Source organism: Sparus aurata, chromosome 1 (genome assembly GCF_900880675.1).
Source record: "Sparus aurata chromosome 1, fSpaAur1.1, whole genome shotgun sequence".
NCBI classification, from domain to species: domain Eukaryota; kingdom Metazoa; phylum Chordata; class Actinopteri; order Spariformes; family Sparidae; genus Sparus; species Sparus aurata.
This window is the reverse complement of record NC_044187.1, coordinates 24,291,139-24,314,110: the sequence shown is the minus strand read 5'-3', so window position 1 is coordinate 24,314,110 and position 22,972 is coordinate 24,291,139. Positions and strand designations below refer to the sequence as shown.

Below are 22,972 nucleotides of genomic sequence, written 5' to 3'. Positions count from 1 at the left end.
TAAAAACAGAAAAAGACGAGTATGATATACATATTATGACAGGAGGTAACATCTTGTGTCGACGAGAATATATAGATACCTTCACCTTTTTTTGCACTGTGACGGATGTTAGTAAGAGTTCAGTCTGTCCTTCCTTCTCTTCTCTGTTGGAGGAATGTCTCTTGCTGTGGCCCTTTTTCTGTTCCTGACCCAACCAACATTCAGTCAGTTTAAATGCACTAAAAGAAACAATTTCGGAAGTTACGTTTATCATTGTCTTTCCATAGAAACCTTAAACAGTGTAAAAGAAAAGGCTAGTTTCTGAAACTGGGTTAAGGGAATGAAAACAAACAGGTGAACAAAAAAAGCTTTCTTGACTTCGTAATGAAGAAGAATGAAGACAGAAAAAGTGCGGCCTTCACAGCAGAGCAGCAGGATCAAAGAACAGATAATTACTCATAGTTAAGAGTATTTGTGTCTAAATATATTAATCCAAATTTACGACTAAAACTGGGGCTGAAAATAAATATGTTTGAGGTTAAAGTTTGGAATCAGTGAGTTATTGTTAGATTCACCCTGTCAGAAAAAAAACAAAAACATTCTCAAACAGAGTCTGTGCTTTCAATGCGCTGTCTGTCCAGAACAACAACAAACACAAAAAGTTTACAGGTTACAGTGTTATATAATGACCCATACTTGATTTGAATATAAGGTTTTGGGTTGTGGGGAAGAGATTTTATTAGGTTTCACAGTAATTAGACAGTGTGCTGAATGTCACTGTGACTTTTAAACACAGAGCATGTAGGATGTGATGATACTGTGAGGTGCTATAGTCATTTTTATTTATAGTTTTATTTAAATGTCTGCCTCTTGAATTCTTTTTCTACTTAATTTTTTTCTCTTGTGCAGAAATAACAAGTATTTTTAAGAAGGGTTCAGTTGTACGTGTTTTATTTATTTAAATGTCTCCCAGCAGCAGTTTAAAATTCAGAACTTTTTTCCATTTTCTGTGGACAGAGCACAACCTTTTGTAAAATTTTGCAGTATGATTGCATCTAAGTCTTTTAGTCAATTATGCATTTGTCCTTATCGTTTCGTTGCAGTCATCCATTATTTTTCCTCGTCTCTCTCTGTAGGGGTGTCGATGAGTGAATTGTCTCGTCCATGCCGGATGATGCTGCTGGTGAACCCGCAGAGTGGGAAAGGACAGGCGCTCACACTCTACAACAACCACATCCAGCGTATGCTCAATGAGGCGGGAGTCCCACACACTCTGGTCATCACTGGTGAGTCTGAGGCACAAGGAAGCAGAGACACAGAGGGCAGCAGGGATGCTTAGCTTGCTTTGCCCATGGGCCACTTTAACTAAAGAACAAAAGGCAAGCTTTATTAACAAGACTGGAATATAATAATCAAAAGGCAGATAACAAGAAGGCAGGAATAGGAGAATCCCCAAAACATATATGTACACAAAGTAATAGTATTTGCCCACATGATCCGTCATCGCTACCCTATATACATTGTCGATGTAAGCAGCTGTGCAAGCATTCTGGTAGCGAAGCGTCGCCAGCTCTTCATTTGCATGAAGTGAAATTCTGCTACTTTATGCAAGTCAGCGTAGGTTCACCGCCTCTGGCAACTCTTGAAAATGAAAAACTAATTTCAGTAAAATAAGACTACGTTCCAAATGAGCCGCCATGTTGGACCGGTTTGAAATACGGGAGCAGGTAGCTAGTGAGGCGTTCGTCCAATCACAACTATCGATCAATGAATAATTCAGGGTCTTTTAGTTTGAAATACACATTGATGGGATCAGAATTCTTATTTCTGTGTAGCTTTTGCACCTCTTCGCCTAATAGTAGCTCACTGTCTGATCCTTCTGCACCTACATCACACAAAGATCAGACTTCTTTTTTGTTACAAATGTATCCCTATATTCAAAACTGATATATCTGTCAGCCAAGGGACAATGTTATTGAACATTTACTAATTGGTGTAAACAAACACATAAAACTCTGAAAACCTATATTTGCATCTGATGTACATATGAGTATGAGGCTGTCAATCCATCCGAGGAGGCCGGATTCAATTTGTACCTACATGCTCAAGTGTCTTCAAGAAAGATATGTAATCCCTGAAACCAACCTTAATGAATAATTAAAGTCAAAGAAGGAGTTGTCTTGCACACACACACAGACACACACACACTACAACAAAAACAACACTAACACCTCCCCTCACGTCCCTGCCCTATCTCTGTCCCCTCCTCTAGTTTAATTCCTCTTCGTGTTTTTATGCCATCACCATCATTATGCTGATTGACTGCATCTGACCCATATGCATGCAGAGCTGTTATGTAATAAATATATGTACACACAGGCAGACACACATACGGATAAAGACACATCGGTGATAAACACACGCACATTTGCACAAAATCCCCTTTTGCCACGATTTTATTTGGTATAATCTTGTTCATGGAGCTCACTGGGTGGTAAAGATTATACAGCACAGTATGAGAAACACTCACTCCTCCCACACCGCATCAGGACGGACAGATGCTCTGATCATTTCACATATTCGTCGGAGTTCTCCCTCCACTTTTATTTTGAGTTTCACCCTCCGCCTGGGTTTGTTCATAAATCAGTGCAGCGTCAGATAACAGACAAAAAATCTGTCTTTCATTGCAGAGTTAGGTGTAGAGACGGAGAAAAGAGGGCAGACGGAGAGAGAGAACCACAGAAAGGCAGACAGACACAGACGCAGGAGAAATCGTCTTACTGGAGCTGAAAATGTGGAAAAAAACTGGAGGTTTTTGTGATTACCGATATGTACTTTTTTTTGACAAGTTAATCCTGGAGAATACATAAGAATAGATTTAATACCCATGCAGATCTCATCTACATGAAAGAGCTTGACTCTTTCTGAAAGGAAAAGAGAGGGAATCACTTTGACAGAAAGACTTAAAAAATAAAACCTTCACTCCAGTCACTGCCAAATAGCCTCGGTCCTGAAGGATGCCTCAGCAGATTGGTGTTACGATTTTTGGTTTTTAAACTCAGTCCAGTAATTCTTCATCAATCCTAGTTGTATGTTTTTTTAGCAGAAATCTGTCATGTTTTTCATCATAAACGTGCTCTGGAGACGCTCCCTATCTTAGGTTCTTAAGATGATTTGATCAGATTTTTCAGGTCTATTTGATGATGTGATACCCTCCAACTCCAACACTTTTGTACATTAGTAGAGTTCACATTAGGCCTGCACGGTATGAGGAAAATCTGCGACGTACTATAACACTGTTCAGTATTGTGATGACGATATAACTTGTGATAAATAAACAATTATTGAAGTTTGCATATTATTAATTATACAGTTAATGATGGTTAACGTTAGTTTTGAATTGTTCGTGTAGGTCTTTATGGTTGTATTGCAGGTGGTGATGGAGGTTGATTGTGTTTCCTCTAGCAGTTGCAACAACTGCTCTGCATGTTTTACACAGTACCTGTGATTGTAACACGTCGTCTCTCCTGAATCCAAAATAAGTCCATATAGCAGAAGTGCTGTTTCTTTTCACCACCAGGTCTTCGTCAACCACATTTTTTCATCACTTTTTTTAGTCCGGTGGCATAATGAAATTACCGTTACGGAGCTGATAAAAGCACCAAATTTTGCATGGTGTTTCCTTAGGGTCTATAGTGTAAATTTGGCCTAGGAGCCCTCAGAAAAAAAACGTAATATTAGCAGTATATCATTATCAATGAAATATGCTTAAAACACAGTGATTTTCAAGTTCCTGCACAAGATAAAGTGTTCAAATCCCAAAGTGAACATTTTATAGTTTTATTTATGTGTATGAACTTTTACATTACTAAAGCTTCAATACATGACAAGTATTGAAAAAGTATAATCTTTATTGGCCCTGTAATTAATAATTATGAGTCGTTACAGGTGCATTTGCAAAGAGTTGAGCAGTATTGCCAGCCCATAGAGCCCCATTGTGAACCCGGAAATGTTGAGTACACCAAAGTTTTATATTAGAAATGTACAGTGCGGGTCCCCAGTATTAAGAAACTGCTGGTTGCTAACTTGTATATGTTGGGCAATTTGCATAATTAGCATTATTAGCATTAATTAGCATTAGCCTATATGGGCAATATTTCAGCAACTGCTTGGCCGATTTGGACAATATTGGAGTGGTTTTGGGGGTTATTAAGGATGCTGAATCCATTTCTGACATTTTCAAAATTCAAAATGACAATTTAAACCAAAAGTGGCCATATTTCAACTCCCGGTGGACAGATTTTTATTAATTTTGAGTCGATTTTGAGGTTATTTATATGCTTAATACATTGGACCTGCATTTCAGAATCAATAGAGCACAATGTCACTGGTGTGAATGTTGAGACCTAATTTTTCTTCAAATTGCTTCAGTTCTGCTTGTGTTTTTTGGCTGCTCAATTTTGTGTGATTGTCACTGTGGTAACTGCATCAGGCAGAATACTGGCTGGATGGAAAGATGGACAAAACAGAGCTTTTTATATTTGGATCATATCATCTCAATGCAAGTAAGTTGATCAAATAGAAGCAGATAACAGTGATTACAGTGTGTATGTAGTGCATACATAAAGTATGTGTAAAGCAAATTTAGCCATTAAACACATTAAACAGGTCATAAATGTATTTCCTTAAAACATGTACAAAGCCATTCAACCATTTAGAATTTAATTTTGGAGCTAGGCTCACAAACTGTGTTTCACGATTTCTGTGTTCAGGATTCAATGGGCAGGGTCAGAAATCATGGCCGCATTACGTAACACGGACATGATTTGCACAAACCCGGCCCTGCTGCGGAAGCCATATAAATACATTCAGCGCATTAGTTTCGGAGGTTTTTCCGCTCACTCTCGAGTCATAGCATCTCTTAGAATAGTTTGCAGCTAGCTAACCAGTCAACTAGTCAGGCTGACAACCCGGGCCAGCTCAGACACAACGTGCACGGGCTCAGGTCAGGTAGGGTCGGGCTTGATTATTAGGCCAGATCTAAGCTCTAAGTGTAAGTGTGTGCTTATGTATGTTATAAATATTGTACATTTGGGCAACTAAAAGCATTTTGCTGAAGGTGCAAATCCTGAAAGTGATGTTACATCGGGCATCCTGTCATGCCCATGTAATGTTAGCAAATGTTATTGCATTTAATCATGACATGATTTGGCCTCATTCCCTGAGCAGAGTCCATCTGACAGCACAGTGATAATCTACAGGTAATATTTTATGTGCACCAATATAGGGTTTTATGTTGGTGTGTAATGTAAAACATGGACTGTGAGGAACGAGGCTGAGCACTATCAGTGTCTGACTCAGAGTCAGTTTCTGGCTATGATGGCTCAAACAGGTCGGGCTGGGTCCGTCCAATGATGCTGCTAGCTTCCATTGTTACTGTAGGTTACGTCCTTGTACAGTACACGGAGGAGTATCCCCTCACGCGCGTGGGCGTGGCTCCAGCGCCTCTAACTGACACGCCCCCAGCGTTTCACAGCAGAGAGAAGTGCTTGTTTTTCCATGATTTTCAGACCTAATTGTTTTAATCTTTCAAATTTGGCTCAGTGGTCAATAACACATGTTTCTGTGGTATGACAAACTCATAACACAAATGTATTTCTGCTTTACACTGACCTTAATGTTACCACAGCTACCAAAAGAAGTTAGACTACTTTGCTTCATCACCCCAACCCTAATAGCGCACAAGTTCTGGCGAGCAGAAAGAGAGGGTGACTGGTTGCTGCAACAACAACATGCCTTGAAGAGATGCTGCCCTATTTCTTTGCCGCTGGTCATCACAACTACTCAAGATGGATCACATGGCATCTGCGCGACATGCAGCACCTTCCTGCTACTGCCAAGGATGACCTCCTCGCCGGAAGCCATGTGTGCTGCCACTCAGATGGTGCAGCTGCAGTGAGTGGAGATATGTTTGGGGAGCAGACATGCATCAAGCAAGGGAAGGGAGTGAAAGGCATGTGGTGGTGGGGAACAAGAGAAGAATGGAGCTCTCTACCCTCTTTATCTACGAGCTTGGCCTGGTCCCTGCATCCATCATCGGTAAGTATGGATGCCTCAGAAACAGTAACAAGTCTGTTCAGCGTCTTGAAATCCTTGTTCCCAATCCCCACCCACCACACGTTGCACTCGTTGATGCATCGCAGCTAATCTATCGCGTGGTGTGGCCATTGTAAGGCACTGTGGCTGATTTCGCAGCCAGAATGGGGCACCGGCTTGATCACTACATCACCCAAACATTTGTTATCTTAGACCGGTATGAGCAAGTCTCTGCCAAAGACCACGAGAGGCAAGGGCTGGGGGGAGCTCAATAGAGTACAACTGTCACTGAAAACCCCCCTACCTAGCCGCAATAAAGTGATGAAGGACAAGACAATTGAGTGGAGGGTAGGCGAGCTCCTTTGCACACAACATAGGAGATCACATCAAGATGGTCAGACAGTATTGTCACTCATGACAAAGCAGCCAGACGTGGTGCTAAAACTGTCCACATTCTCAGCGACAACACTGATGTGTTTGTGCTCATGGTCTGTTGGTGCTGGAGGGTGGGTATCACATGTCACCTGCAGATGGAGAGGTGGCTATGCATGCTCCCTAGGGTGTGACACCACCTCCTATCCCGTTGGCAAAGGGCAGGTGTCTGCGCTCAAGGCCATGAGAATAGTACCTGGTGACCTGCGTCACTTCATTGGACAGGAGGGAGCTACTGATTTGCAAATCACAGAGACAGTGAGGGTTTTTTTTCCTGGCTCTGTACAGCCGCAGGAAGTCTGCATCTCTGAATGTCGCCAGATATGACTTATACCGAAAGTGCAAAACCCCCCCAGCACTGAAGACACTGCCTCCGACAGAGCGCAACGTGCACCTCCATGGACGGCGTGCCCATCTACAGATGCTGCTTTGGAAACCAGCAGACCGCCCTGATCCACCAGCTGTGGACATCACCAAGTTTGGATGGAACAAGAAGGAAGGTGAGAAGGAAGGAGAGGAAATCATCATGCCTGTCCTGGATGCAAGCCCCCTGTACCAGCTACTGCTTCTGCAATGGCTATGACAGTACATGTTGCACCCAGCTCACACACTCACAGCAAGAAGAGCAAGACGACAAAAATGTAGTCGAAGAAGAAGATGTTGATGATGAATATATGGTTATATAGTGCAGAGTAGCAGAAGTACAAGGTGCTATTGCTTGATGAAAGTTTTCTAGTTTTCTGCTGTGATAATTTTGGGTATACTTCTGTTTTAAAATCTGTTCCAGGACTTATGTGTTCTAACTGTAACTTGTATTATACTCCTTTCTCTGTATTATTTAGCCATAGTCATAGTTTGATATGGTACTTGCCTTTGTTACCTCCAATGTCACCTCAGAGTGTAATGTTATGTGAATTAAAATGTACATATTCTGCATCATTTGGATAATTGTGTTCATAAATATCCTGCAATTTATTTTTATAGATTCAGTGTCTAAAACATCTAAATTGACTCAAAATTAATCAAAACTGGGAGTTGAAATATGGTTTGAACTGCCATTTTGAATTTTGAAAATGTTGGATATTCCTGTCGGCATCAAATGTTGATACTTCATGGAGAGCACCTTGATCTATGCCACCCTCACAGAAGAAGCACTTGTGAATATCCAGTCGTTGCATTTCATCATTACATCGGCTTTCCCCTTCCAGATTCAACAGCAGTGCGTCTAGCTATGTACTGTCACACACAAATAGGATTTAATGTGATGTGATGCAGAACTAATGGCCAAACTATGAACTCAGTAGATGGCTAAATGAATAACCTAAAGTTGAATTAAAAAATAAAAGAGAAAACCCAAGATCTCTTAACATTTAAGCAATTTTTGCTGCCTTTTTTCTATAATTTCGCCTATATTATACAGGGCTTTTGAGGTTTTTTGGGGTCTAAGATGTCTTGGTACTCTATTTTACACTTATAATTTGGAAGATCTACTGGCTAGAGCACAAATTAACAAAAGGAAGCTTTTTTAGTGGTCTTAAATGGCCATTACCATGAAAGTTTTACTCGAGAGGAAAAAACAAAAAAACATTTTTCTTGGATATTGTTTTGTGAGTGATTTGACACTAAATTTCAATATTTCAGCTGGGCTCCTAGGCTGAAATCATTCAGGAGGTCCTAAAGAAGCTTCATGTAAAATTTGGTGCTTTTATCACCTCGGTAACGGTAATATGTAATTTGTGCGCTAACCAACTGGACTATTTCTCCTCCCTCGGCCATCATAACCTGGCAATCACCACCAAACTGATGCCGATGAATTCTGTCAGGGTAGCTAATGGCAAGCTGGGGCTTCATCTGATTGGCTCTTGTATCCAGGGCTCCGTCTGATTGGCTAAATGTTGGCATGCTCAAGGTGCATGCATGGCGCATGTAAACAAAATGATTTTTCTTATTCATCGTGTCAGGCAGTCTTTTGCTATGTGTTTATCGCTCATGTCCATATCGCGATGACGATGAAAATTCAATTTATCGGGCAGCCCTAGTTCACATTACCTGGTCAGTCAAGGATAACAAGTCGAACAAGCTAAGTTTGTACCACTTTCTAATGAGGGTTGTCAAGTTGTGACTAGATGGTTAAATAATGTTTTAATAAAGCTTTATAGATCAATTAAAAGGCAAAGATAATAACTTTGGCAAGATATATCATTATTGTTAGATCCTGACTGATACTGATATTGATATATTGGCCAATATATGCATTTTTTTGTGGTTATCAAACAGGTGTGACAAAGATTTGGAACAGAGGAAGGAGTATTTCACAGTATTTCATCAGTGCACTAAAACAGTAAACTATACAAGGAATTTTTTTATTATAAATTACCCCAGACATCTTTTTATGCCTATTACATCACAAAAAACATTTTTAAATGGTCTCATATTGGACAACATATACACCAATACTGATATATCTTTGATAATCTAATATCAGCGGATAGTATCAGCCAGCTTATATATCGGTCATGCTCTAGTTATTGTGACAGGAGTCTATAAATTGTCTTAGATTTAGCGTTATATCGTGACATAGCATCAATGTTGTCAAACAAAGAAAATCACAAACTATTAACATTAGAGCAGACATACTCTGTTTAATCCCTGCTTCAGTTTTACTAGTGTATTATTTGTCATTTAAAACAGGCAAAACGAATCGACGAAAGCTCTTTAAGAGTATCTCTGACCAGGACTCCATTTGTTAAATTTCATAAATCGTCATCGATTTCATAACTGCTGTTTGGAGGAAGCTTTAAGTGAACTATTAGGACACACACAATTTGATTAGCACATTGCTAAAGAAAAATGCTTGGTATAATAATATGTTTGGCCTTAACAGTGGCTGAACAGCATGCCTATCTGTTCTTGTGGATCTTCTGTATCACTGTATGGTTGGAAGTCTTTTGTATGCGGATGTTTGCAAAGTAGACAGACTCATTATTGGATCCTTGGCTGTTTGGCACCTGTGGGCACTGCCAGGGGTGGAGGACGGATGAAGGATGACTGCACTGCTGCTGGGGTTCTATGCAGAGAGAGAGATTGTGTGTTGTGTTTGTCAGTAAGTTTCTGTACGTTTCTATGTGGTAGTAAACTTGGCACACTGATTCCTTCTAGGCAGTCTCCCTCGCTGCTCCAGCAAGATGTCTGTCACACTGTATTAATTAAAAGACGGCAACATGCTCCTCTTCCCCTCGTGCTCCAACTCATCTGCTCAACGCAAATTACAAATGTTTACCAGAGGAGACAGAGAACCCCTCCAACAATCTCTCTGCGCTGCTCTTTTTTTTCTGTCTTATTCAGTCTTTTGTTCCAATCTTTTTATGGCTCTTAACATTAATCATGACTTATTTAACAAAGTACATACTGTGTTGGATTTAACAGTTGTACACATAAAGATCAGGGCACTCATTACAGTGCCGTTGTGATGATGAAGTTGAAAGGTGTGGATATTTACCTGCCATAGAGGGTCGAAGAAACAATGCTATCTGGTTGTATCATGGGAACTGTAGTGATCCAATGTTTTGGTACTGAAAACAGTGATCAGAAATTAGGATGCAGCTTAAATTTTGACTATTTCTTTTACAAGTTCCCAAATGTTGTAAGAGCGCAATACAGAAACTGTTGTTGAATGCTTTTAGAAAATACCAAAGAGAGGCTTTGAGGGTAGGCACGTATTAACATTTTATAAACTGGTTGGATATGAGACTGAGACTACTTTAAATTCTTTAAATGTTTGCTGATGTCTCTGTGGCTACCTTGCTCTCTAGATAATTATGTAAGATGGTTTATGAACGGGAGTCCTGAATTTTGATGCATTTTTTGTTGCGATCTGTCCTTTTAATGGCATAGGACGTCTGAAATTGAACTTAAAGGGATATTCCGTTGTAAGTTTAATCCATGGTCTAACACACCGTGAAAGTGTGTTACACTCCCTCTCGAGAGATCAAGTTAGCAGACCGCTAATTTACGGAGTTTTATCAACCTCAGAAACGACCGCACGACAACAATACACTGCAGTGAACGGATTCAAATGTAAACCGCCACCAAAAAGCCACAAATAATGCTCAGAACAGCACCAAACTTCAGCATCAGTACAAATAGGGTCTCAGCACATAGTCTGGGGCATCTAACCTCCGCTAGCTTAGCTGGATTTCTACTGAAAAGCTGACTAAATGTACCACTCTTCTGCAGCAGCTTCCTGTTGACGGGAAGTCCCGACGACTCGATTACCGAGTGCAGCAGAGTTCCGCAGCTCATGGATGAAAATGTATGATTATGACTCCATGGAAAAGCAATCAAAGTTCATATGTGTCTTACCTGCCAGTTTATAACAGTTGTTATCGAGAGCAGACAGGGAAAAGAACGGAATTGAGCATTTCTAATCGCACTCGGTAATCGTCGGGTCGGGACTTCCCCGACCCGGAAGCTGATGGAGGAGAGTTGAAGTCTGTTTTTGGCCTCCCAATAGAAATCCAGCTAAGCTAGCGGAGGTTAGATGCCCCAGACTATGTGCTGAGACCCTATTTGTACTGTTGCTGAAGTTTGGTGCTGTTCTGAGCATTATTTGTGGCTTTTTGGTGGCGGTTTATATTTGGATCCGTTTACTGCAGTGTATTGTTTTCGTGTGGTCGTTTCTGAGGTTGATAAAACTCCGTAAATTAGCGGTCTGCTAACTTGATCTCTCGAGAGGGAGTCTAACACAGTTTCACGGTGATTTAGACCATGGATTAAACTTACACCGGAATATCCCTTTAAGTCCAGAAGTGGAGTTGCTGCAATTGGTACTGCTCCTCTTATATCTGTGCAGACCGGTAGAGTGGGAGCACCGGTTGCTGATGTCGGCAATAAAGCACCACTAGTACGAGATAATGAAGCACTGTTCTTTTTTATTTGCTGACCTGATTGGTAGCATGAAGTTGTGAACAAACTGCATGTGTGCTTGCTTTTCTATATCCATCACATAAAGGGCAATTTTCCAAAGTAAGACAAGAGAAATCACCACAGCTGAAGACGGCATATTAGAAATGACCAGTTGTATCCATTCACCTAAAGATCATCGACTACACTGATGATGTATGGGAGTCTTGAAGGGTTGTCCCATTTCAAAGGGGAAGATTTCAACCACTACCCCTTGTAACTCTGTTCTGATGGTCAAGGGGACATCCTATGGAATTAGATTTGTGCCAAAAGAAACAAACAAAACTTCTTAAATGTCAAACAAAAACAGGAATTTGAGAGAACATAAAACTCATTTCAAAAATAAAACTTAGAACTGCAATCAAATAATTTGTCAAATAGTGTAAAATATTGGTCTTTTACTCTTCTAATAATGCATTATTTTGTTTACGGTTCCCTCTGCTGGTCTCTCTCCGCTCAGACTTTTGCGCTGACTCTCAGCTTTGCGCTCTCTCTGCAGTTCTTTCTCGTTTGCGCTCCCTGACTTTTTGTTTGCAGTTTTGGCACAAACCTCTCGGGTGGGCGGGCCTTTTCAGCAGAGCGTTCCCATTGGCTAATTAGATTTTGACTGACACACAGCTCAGGCGGCTGTAGCACAGTGGGTAGAGCTGGTTGACTGGTGATCAGAAGATCACTGGTTCGAATCCCGGCTCCCCAGGGCGGGACTGAGCTGCATGTCGAAGTATCCTTGAGCAAGATACTGAACCCCAAAGTTGCTCCTGATGTGCAGTTGGCACCTTGTGTGAAGGCAGCCACTGCCATCAGTAAGGGTCCTGCGATGAACTGGCGACTCATCCAGGGTGAACCCTGGCCTACGCCCATAGATGAAACTGGATTTGGCCCCAGTAAGCCCCGCAACCCCTTAGGGGGGAAAAAGCGGCAACATCCCGCGACCCTCACGGATAAGCGGAAAAAGAAAACGGAACGGAACGGAACAGCTCAGTACCTATGGGTAGGTAGCTAGCGCGCTAAACGACCCCGGCTTTAAAACGGAGAGAAGAAGAAGATGACGACGACAATGAAGAACAACAGTAACAACCCACAACAAGAAAAACTAATGAAGTGTAAGTAGTTATGACATACATATATAGTTCTTCAGTGTCGTCGTCGTCATCTCTTCTTCTCTCCGTTTTAAAGCCTGGGTCATTTAGCGTGCTAGCTATCTACACATAGGTACTGAGCTGTGTCAGTCAACAACTAATTAGCCAATGGGAACGCTCTGCTGAAAAGGCCCGCCCACCCGAGGTTTGTGCCAAAACTGCAAACAAAAAATCAGGGAGCGCAAACGAGGAAGAGCTGCAGAGAGAGCGCAAAGCTGGGAGTCAGCGCAAAAGTCTGAGCGGAGAGAGACCAGCAGAGGGAACCGTAAACAAAATAATGCATTATTAGAAGAGTAAAACACCAATATTTTACACTATTTGACAAATTATTTGATTGCAGTTCTAAGTTTTATTTTTGAAATGAGTTTTATGTTCTCTCAAATTCCTGTTTTTGTTTGACATTTAAGAAGTTTTGTTTGTTTCTTTTGGCACAAATCTAATTCCATAACATCCGAACATAAAAGGAGGGGTAAAAATAGGAAATGGGATTGAACCACCTGACTGATGACAGTCTTTCCATCATCATTCTGTAACCCATAAGCAATAATTTTCCAGGATTTTACTTGTGGTTGTTGCCACTTTATGTAATTGCTGCTTGGCGTAAATATACTGTGTTAAGCTATATATTTTGATTGTTGCTCAGTTTAGATACATTTTCCACTGGCGCACCACATAAGATTTCCCATGTCTAAACTCTAGTGATCCGGTTCAGGCTTGGCTGAGGCCAGCGTCAGAACAGGAAGTGTCTATCAGCGCCCGCAGCCATCGGCACAACCCAGTCGAGCCTCTGGATCTCTGGGCGTTTCTGCCACCGTGGTCACATGTGTTTGGACAGTGGAGTGAAAATGGACGTCCTTTGATTGGTGTTGATTCGTTCATGAATTGTGCAGTGTTTAAGGAGTAAATGACGAGTTTGACTGACCTCTTTGTGCACATGAAGACTAACACTTTTTTGCTATAACATCCAAATGCAGCCCTGTCTAATGGTATCTGATGTTCACCTGATGTACAAGCCATTCTCAAAGTTATTCAGATCTGGCTTGAGTATGCCTAAGTGTATATTTAAGGGAATTGCCTGTGTGAGGGACTAATTTGTTTATCTATGTGCCTACGCCCCCAAGCACCTCCCAGCAACTGTCACAGTGTTAATAGTTTTTCCTGCGGTAACAACACACACACACACACACACTTTAAAAGGTGGAGCTGTTTAACTGTCATCACCTGCTGTCATTTCGGTGGAGGAGTACTGCAGCTCTGAGACTGTCAGGATGTGTTTGACAGCAGGGGAAGACTCATCTGGAGCTGCCTTTAGTGAGATGATACAAGGTCAGCATGAGGACAGAACTTCTTGTTAGCTTTCATTTTAGGCACATGAAATCTGACAATATGAAAACAATCTGACAGTGTAGCAATTACCACCTGAATCTGCAGCTCTCCTCAGTTCATCTGTCTGGCTGGAACTTTACTGTTTTTGTTTCACTCTCACTCCTCTCATCTTTTGCAGACACAGCAGGTAGTTGTTTCAGCAAAACAGCTAAAAAAAACCAACAGCTACTGTACACTGCAAACAGACACAGTCAGTGAGCTGGTGAACATAGTGGAACATTTAGCAGCTAAAAAAAGCAGTGCTTCCCCTCTGTAGTTGGAAGAGACCAGAAACAGAGCTCAAAGAGAGAAGATATTGGAAATAAGAGTAGTATAGAATTGTATAGAATCAACCAGTCAAGGTTGAGGTTAAATGCACTGTGACATCATTATATTCTGCAAACACGATTGGCTGATATGTTCTGGCCATTATTTAATGACACAGATCAGAAACAGCAACCCAACTGGTGCATGGAGGCATACAACCACAAGGCAGTTATACAAGTTCACACAAATTATATTTATATGTAATATGCATGCGTGCAGTTTTACAACTGTAGCTTCTTTTACGACGTGACGTCATGTCACGTCTCGTCATGTCAGGTCACGTGACTCAGCTTGCACAACCTCACCTTGCTTGGTAATTCTGTGCATTAGCGTGATATCATACAGCTGCCATCTCTAGTCTGAAGTAGACTTTTCTATTCAAAGTGCTTTAAAGGGTTGTCTCCTCTCTTGTAATGTCTCTGTGGAAAGTCAAAAGGTCATAAGTAAGAATTTTCTGTGGAGTATTTCGGCTCTGATGCTTGTTCTGATTAATCCTCCAGGTACATAAAAGTATTCGGGTGAGTATGTGAGTATATGCATGTATGTCAGAAGAAATACCAGAATCCTGATGCTGGTCTGCAGATTGACTTAACCTCACAGGATCTTGGGGGTTTACTCATCTTTGTATCCTTCTGAGGAAATTATGAAAGCGTGCAGCACAGTCCCTGTTCAGGCTGTGACCAGAGGCCAGTAATGAAGCAGAGATCTGCATGGCTATAATGAGTTAGTCACAATCCATAGCCTCTACCCACAGGAAGAAACTCAGCTGGACTAAACTACAGCACTCCTCTCCTCGCCTCCTCTGTTTTCCTCCGCAGCATCATTACAGGCTGTGTGCACTGTGTGACTTATCTCCATCCCTGACATTTGTTTTCCCTCACTGCCTCGTTTTGCCTTTATCAATCTTACTGATGAGTGGAGGTGCATATTAAAACTGCTCTCAGCTCTCCTCCCTCCACACTGCAGCGTCCCGGCTCCACAGCTTTGTTGCTGATCGGGGCCCTTCAGTCCTTTTTAGTATAAAGCCTCTGCATAGATAAGGAAATGTGATGTGACTGGACTGATAAGGAGGAATCGATTCCTTTATCCTGCTGAGTTTAGGGACTGGAAGAGAAGACGAGAGGCAGAGAAATCAGATCCCTCTCCAGAGGACTTGGAGTGTGTGTACAGTGTATGTGTGTGTGCATGTGTGTGCATGCCTGTGTGTGTGTGTGTGTGTGTGTGTGTGTGTCGTTAAGACATTAACACATTGGCAGCATTAAAGAGGACAAAACAGAGGATAACTTATTTTCTCATAAGATTTTAAAAACTGATAAAACAAACATGTTCATGTGCTTAACTTCACATCTTTTTCCTTACTTGTAAATTAAACATCAAAAGGTTTAACACAGAAAATGGTCACTGAGGGAGGACTATTGAGTGAACCCTGGTAAAGAGTTTTATAGAAGAAGATTTACTTCTATCTGTTAATCCCCCTTGGGGGAAATTAAATTTTCCACTCTATTCTTACTATTGTATTCACATAGACACACACTCAGGGCCGAAATACACACATGCACACACAGGACCTGTAGATGTGTAGTCTTTGTGAAGTAAGTCTATATTCTGTCCATGCAGGACTTGAACCAGGAGCTATAAAGTGACGATGAGCTTAGGAGCTGCAGAGAACAGATGAACTCTGAATAGATTTGACTATCCTACAAAGATGTTACTCTGTTAGCTACCCACATGATAACAGTGTTGTGCTGTTTATGACTGTTTGGTTCACTCCCCAAACCACATTGGATTTATTTAATAAACCACCCCCCAGATAGGTGGTACTCAGTAATCATTTTTTAAATTGTTTTTGACAAATAATTATAGTTTGTAACAAGGTAAAACGATAAGCAGCACACACAGGATTAGAACTTGAAATAGTATTTTTTATTAAACATGCATTTATATTAGCTGTATGTTACATGATGAGGTGAGAAATTGCTAAAAATGCTGGACATTTGATGGACATCAGTGAAAATTATTACACACAGTGCTGTAATGATTTTGACAATTTTTTTGTGTTTTGGGGATTGTCGTCCATATAATTTGTCCGTCGGGATGCAGTTGTAGGCTTTTCATGGGTATATCACCACAATATTAGCCTCTTTTCATTGGCTCCCTGCTCATTTTATGATCACAATTAAGACTTTCCTCATTATTTCCAAGGCTGTTAATGGCTGAACCTCATTTATATCACAGAGCTATTCAGTGGTACTCAGTCACGAGGGCTCTCTCTTGGGTCTGTCGATAAATTTTGTTCTTTGTTGTGTTTTTTTTATTTTTATTTTAATATTTTTCTGTGCTTGATTGTGATCTATAAATACACATGACTTTAGCTGTCATGGCTAATAGGAACAATTGTAGTCATTAGTTGAATGCTGCAGTTAATGTCTTCCTCAGGGCAGATATCCAGTATCTTATGTCTCAGTTTGCTGTGTTAACTTTTGCTACAGCTAAATTTCCTTTCTTGGATTAATTGGTATGACTACTGTTGTTGTGAAGATATTGAGCTGTCCATCAGGATCCTGTTAGTTGAACATTTGTTTGTGTTTGTCAATCCTTCAACAAATTGAAGTCTGTAAACTTGATGTTCGAAGTTCCGTCTAGTTAACAATATCAGCAGCACAAATATCTTATAGTTACACACAGACTGTGATTTGAGGACCTGGTCACTATACAATTCATACATACTGCATGAAATAACTGCTCTGTTATCTTTTTTCTATTTCTATTTCTATTATTCCATCATGGATATAACAGCGAATATTAAGAAAAAATAGACAGACGGAAGAAAGGAGCTTCCAGTATTTCTGAGCCTCGGCAGGTGAAAGTTGAGACTGAAGTCGTGACAGTCGGCTGCACTTGACTGACTCTGATTCCCACCTCGCAGCACTCCTGCTGCCCTCTCACCTCCAGACAGAGGACGGGGAGCCTGAGAAGAAGACATACAGAGAGAGATAGGAACAGATACATCCCTCAGCACAAACACAGAATATAACAGAATGTACAAAAGCCTGATTCAAGAGAAAACAGATGCACAATGCATCGTTTTGTTAGGATACTTAGGTCTGTTTGACCAAAACATGGTAAGTAGATACAAAAAAGAACTACATGGGAATCCCTCAGACATCCTAAATCTCCCAGTGTTTCATACAAATATTGTAATTTTAGAGATAATTCAAGATAAAGACAGAAATATACTGTAGGTTACAATGAAAATAATATACTGTTAAGTCTGTTGCCCAACATACTGTACAACAGATTTTAGTGTGACCTACTGAACACTTAAGATCTTCCTTTAGAGTGTAGGCAGTACTACACTTCATTAACTAACACTTCAGTTTTACAGATCTGTAATTTCTTGATAATTTACTAGGAAGGCTTCCGGAAAAAAAACTAATATGAAAATATGTATGTATGATTCCTTTTTATTTCCCTATAGACAGATTTTGCGTATTTAGCTGACCTGCTCTCCACTGAGTAGTAGACTCTCATGGTTTTACAATTCATTTGAATTGATTAATTTAAAGTGTGCTAATTAAAGACTCTATGTTATTAGTTCAATTGCAAACAAAATTACAGACCTGTAAAATGAAGCATCACTAAACGTTTTGGTTCTGAGCTAATAGATAAAATGTTGAGAGGGAAATATTAATAGGTTGTTTATCTTATTTTTTTTATCATTGTATATTTAACTCCTGTACTGTTGTCCTTGAACACATGATAAAGACAATCTCAACTAACTTACAAAGTGACTTTTGCGTCATCCACCTAAATAGGAAGCTTGCTGTTGCTGGACCCACTTCATGATATTATTCTCCCAATGATTAATTTGACAGAGTGCTCCTGAGTAATTTAGTTGTTCCGACCTAATTGGCAGCGTGATAGAGGCTTCATTTAAGACCATATATCAGATTTCCCTCCCACGACGATACTTTAATTTGGCCACCGAAGGAAAAGAAAAGGAGATTACAAGTTGCACCAGGACTCTACTCTTACCTGACCTTCTCTCATCAATGGCCTCTGCTTTTAATTATTTAAACAATCTGTGTATCAACGTCATGTGTAACTTGAGCTGCTGACAGAAAACACCTGAGGAAATGTCCTCCGTTGGATTTGACCTTTGACCTCTCTGAGAAGCATTTCTTTCACTGCAACAGTCAGACTATTTTCCTTTTGTAAATGTCTTATACAGGACAGACAGGCCTGCGTGAACACACTCTTTACATCTTGTGTGTGTGTGTGTGTGTGTGTGTGTGTGTGTGTGTGTGTGTGTGTGTTGCAGAGCGGCAGAACCACGCTCGAGAGCTGGTGAAGGAGGCCGACCTGTCGCAGTGGGACGCTTTAGTCATCATGTCTGGTGATGGACTTCTGTTTGAGGTAAGGACAGACACATGTCCACTCTGTTCATATCCAAGCACACAAAAAGTGAATTAAAAAGATCTGTTTCATGCTTTTGTGTATCAAAATGAGCAACTTTGTTAGACAAATTAATATATATTTTTACTGCTGACAAATATACTTGTGTTTGTCCACCTGATATGTCTGTATTTTCTGTGTGTGTCAGGTGATTAATGGTCTGTTGGATCGACCAGACTGGGAGGAGGCCATCCGGACCCCTCTGGGTATCCTTCCTGGTGGATCAGGCAACGCCTTGGCTGCATCCGTACATCACTACTCTGGGTGAGACAAATGCAGAATCCTCACTGAAACCAATCACCGGCGCTCTGTGTTGATCCGCCTGACTGTGGTGGTGACTCATTTTAAAAATGGTCTTCTAACCTGACATTTGCATTAGGGGGTTTCACTCACAGCTGTGCACACTGGGTTGAGTGACGATTGATATTTTGATAATCAAATAATCGTTTCAGTCATCCTTTTAAGCAAAAATGGCTTCTTAGTTCCAACTTTCTAAATTTGAGGAGTATGTCGTCATATATGATTATAAATCTGAATATCTTTGGGTGTTTGACTGTTGGTTGAGTAACACCTGACAGTTGAAGTGTCATTGCATCAGTGTTACACCATCAGGACTAACGTAGAGCTGTACGGAAACCAGTCGAACCAGTTCAGTCAGACAGTGATTAAGGCCGCATCATTCCAGACGCAGTGCATGTTCAGTTTCATCTGCGTGCATCCATTGTGTACATACTGCTAATCCAGTTTAAATCAGATTATGCAATGGGTAGTTTCAGCCAAACGGTGTGATTGGTCATAGATGTGCTCTAAAAACATCAGCTGATCCCTCGTCAGACAGACGGAGCTAACTGTGCTTTAAGAAGGAGAAACAGGACACTAATGGAGCTGTCCATACAGTCAGTTCTGTCCATTTTTAATCTCATATGCTGAAGGAACAGTTGAAGCTCTGAAGACAAGGACGTTCAAGTATGTAATGGCCATAATTGTATGGTGCACTTCAGTGGAGCCTATAGTAGTGATGGTGCAGAATATCTCAGCTGTGTATAAATATAGTAACTGCAGATTCAGACACAACTACAAGGTGTAGATGTAATGATTGAAATAATAGATATGGTGTTATTTTAGTATATAGCATCCTCTGTATAACCGAGCCTCAGACACACATGGGCCTGCCTCCTGGTGCTTTTCAGTTTAAAAGGCACTCATCTCATCTATTAATTATTAATGATTTGCTCATTTGAGTGATTGTTTGGAGATCATTCAGCCAGAACAAAGAACAGAGAGGAGAAGTTGAAGGACAGAGAAGAATAATGAAGCAATGAAGAATATTGCAATGACAAGGAAGCTTACGCTTCGTCAGAAATCACTCATTCATCACTTCCTCCTCAACACTCCTGAATCACCATTATTTTTGCGTCATTACGAACAGAAGTGAAACTTGCTCATGTCACAGACGCTACTTATTTTATACTACATTGCGGGGTTTTTTAGGGAGCTGTATAGTGTAGACTTTTCACACTCATTTCACATAAATGAGACTTGAGACTGCAGCCATTTTAGCAACTCTTTAAAGCTGTACTAAGTTTAATGTTTTAGCACACAGTTGAACCATTTTTTCAAGGTATACTGCCCTTGAAAACTGACAATAATCATACTATACTTATTATACTATGCCTATTGAATTCCACTGTAGTAGCGTTGTTGAAAATACAATATTTCCAGTTTATTTCAAGTTTCATGTCTGTCAGGACATTTGTGCAACTAAAAACCCTTCTGTTTTCATGTAAAGAGTTATTTTAAAGTCAGTCAACCTACCGTGGTTGAGTGTAGGGAGTTGGTTCAGTAGTCTGTCCGCTGTATATATTTGCGTGTGTTCTGCTGTTTATGATTTAAAGAGTCTTCCCTTTCCACTCTGAAGTCACCTGATGTCATGTGGGAATTCAAAAAATCTCAAAAAGTGCTCTTCCTTTTTTAGCTGCTCCCATTGTTTGTAGGTCATGCTAAGCCTTATCTTGCCCTTTTACTGTTTTATTTGTTTTGTAATCTGTCATTTTGTATCTCGTTGCATTTTGTTTGGTTATAGTTTTTTTTTTAACCATTTGTGCTGCAAGTTTTGGATTTCTTTCCTACGTGGGATTCCTGGCTAAACTACAGGATACATTTGTCAAAATAAAATGAAATCAATCCTCACACCTCACACTGATGCTTCTGTCTTCACCAAAGAGCCTCATCCATCATCATCACATCAGCTTCTCATCAAACAATGGTCTTCCAGCCAGAGCGGCAGCAACAATGGGAGGAAGGGACCAGACTCTGTATTGTTTACTCACCTCTCACACTCCCGGGGCATCCAGAAAATATCCCTCTCTCTCTCTCTCTCTCTAGTTGCTGCAGGCTGTCCTGCAGTGGCCCTGGCCAGAGTGTGTCTGGTATTATACAAAGCTGAATGTAGGGTTCACCGAGGCTACGTGGATCAAACGAGTGGCAGCTAGAATGTATCTGGTATTATGCAATGCAGTGAACAGGTTCGCTGAGTGAGGGTTTAATGTGTTTCCGTACACAAACATAATGAGCACGAGCTGGAACATCATCATTAGCAGGCAGAACGAACCAACACTGACTGTGTCTGAAGTGACAGGTGTGACACTTTCATGTGAGTGAGAGTCTCCCTCCCCTGGTGCATCATAGATATTGCATAAGTAGCTTAAGTTACATGGTTTCTATTAGTAATACTTACATACTAAATTTTAACAGCCAAGGTGTAAGTATCAAAAGGGCCAAAAGACAAGAAGCAAAACAAAAGACCAGACTAAACAAATTTGTTTTAAACATACAACAAGGAACCTGTAACTGGTTGTAAACAGTCTCTAATTTAATACCGATATCTCTTTATGACCTACATAAGCAAACAAGACAACCAGTAGTTATTGGTTATTAATGCCTGTCACCTGATGGGATTCCAACTTATCTGGACTGGATGAATGATAAAATTTAAACACATTTTTATGAGCTGAGGCTGAATTGTGGGGGCCACCAGAATTGACAAAAAGCGAATGTACTCAGCTGCTGCTTTAATGGATAATCTGAGAAGTAAAGGGAGGAAATAACTATTTGGTGGGACTCACAGACATCTGAAAATTGGGGCAGTTTTAACAGTGTGCTGTGTTTTATAAGCTTATATGTGTTTTGAGTCATGCTTTAGAGAAGTCGGTGTGTCTTTGGTCCGAGCGGAAATATCTGAGCAACTACTGAAATATAAAAGAGCGTTAAATGGACACCCTCAAATAAAGTGCATGTACATCTATGATGCACTTGCACAATTGAGCAAATGTACGCCTATATGAGGCAAGTTGGATCTCTTATTATTTCATGACCTTTTCACAGACAATGATTAGAAAAACACACAGCTGTGGAAATGTGGATGAGACTGTTTGGATAAACAGACTGGTGAATACATTCAGGATGATGAATATGGAGATGTCTGCAGGGCCAGTGCCACTGAACTCCACCGAGACGCCCCGTCATCACTGTAATTGGCTGTGGGTGGTAACAGCAGGCAAATCTATGTGTGTGTGTGAGAGAGAGAGAGAGAGAGAGAGAGAGAGAGAGAGTGGTGTTATCATGACCTTCCACCCCTGTCTCCGTTCTCCCAGATGGGGTTGTCTTTGTTGTCTGACTGGCCTGTCATGTCTGAAGGCCCATAAGCTGATTCTGTCCCACCTCCAAGATTTGTCCCTGAGAGCCCTCCTCCCTCATTCCACCCCCATCATTGCCCTGTGGGCCTCTAACCTCCTCCTTATTTTTATGAAAAACACAATAAGGTCACAGTTACCCCGGTATTGTGTAACACTCCTCTTATAGCTCTCTTCCCAAAACACACAGGCCTCGACCCACTTCCTCACCCAAAAGTGCACCATCCTTTTTTATTTTGTTGTCTGCAGAATCTTGAAGCTAGACTCAGAGCTGTTTCTCTGTCTAGAGGTCTGGTAAGGGCTGAAATGATGCTACAGGCTGTAAGAATGTTCTGCTTTTCTCTGTTTGGAATACTGTAAATTAAATATCTTTGTTTTGGTTTGTGGGTTGGTCAGAACAGGTTATTTAAAGACAGGTTATTTTTCAGCTCAAGGTTGACATTTTTCTTACATTTTCATTAACTAAAAGAAGAATCGATGATGAAAATAACTCTTAAGTTGAAGCCCTGGACTGGTGTCCAGTTT

The 22,972-nt window shown here is 40.7% G+C and overlaps 1 protein-coding gene across 2 annotated transcripts in view; it reads left to right on the top strand.

Moving 5' to 3' along the window:
* The window catches only part of LOC115583603 (sphingosine kinase 2-like), a 43,715-nt gene that overhangs the window by 18,333 nt on the left and 2,410 nt on the right, over nt 1-22,972 (top strand). For both annotated transcript variants that reach the window (XM_030420622.1, XM_030420632.1), the window contains exons 2-4: nt 1,116-1,265; nt 18,622-18,716; nt 18,904-19,019. In XM_030420622.1, coding sequence (XP_030276482.1) covers nt 1,116-1,265; nt 18,622-18,716; nt 18,904-19,019 — 361 coding nt within the window. The remainder of the gene's footprint in view (nt 1-1,115; nt 1,266-18,621; nt 18,717-18,903; nt 19,020-22,972) is intronic.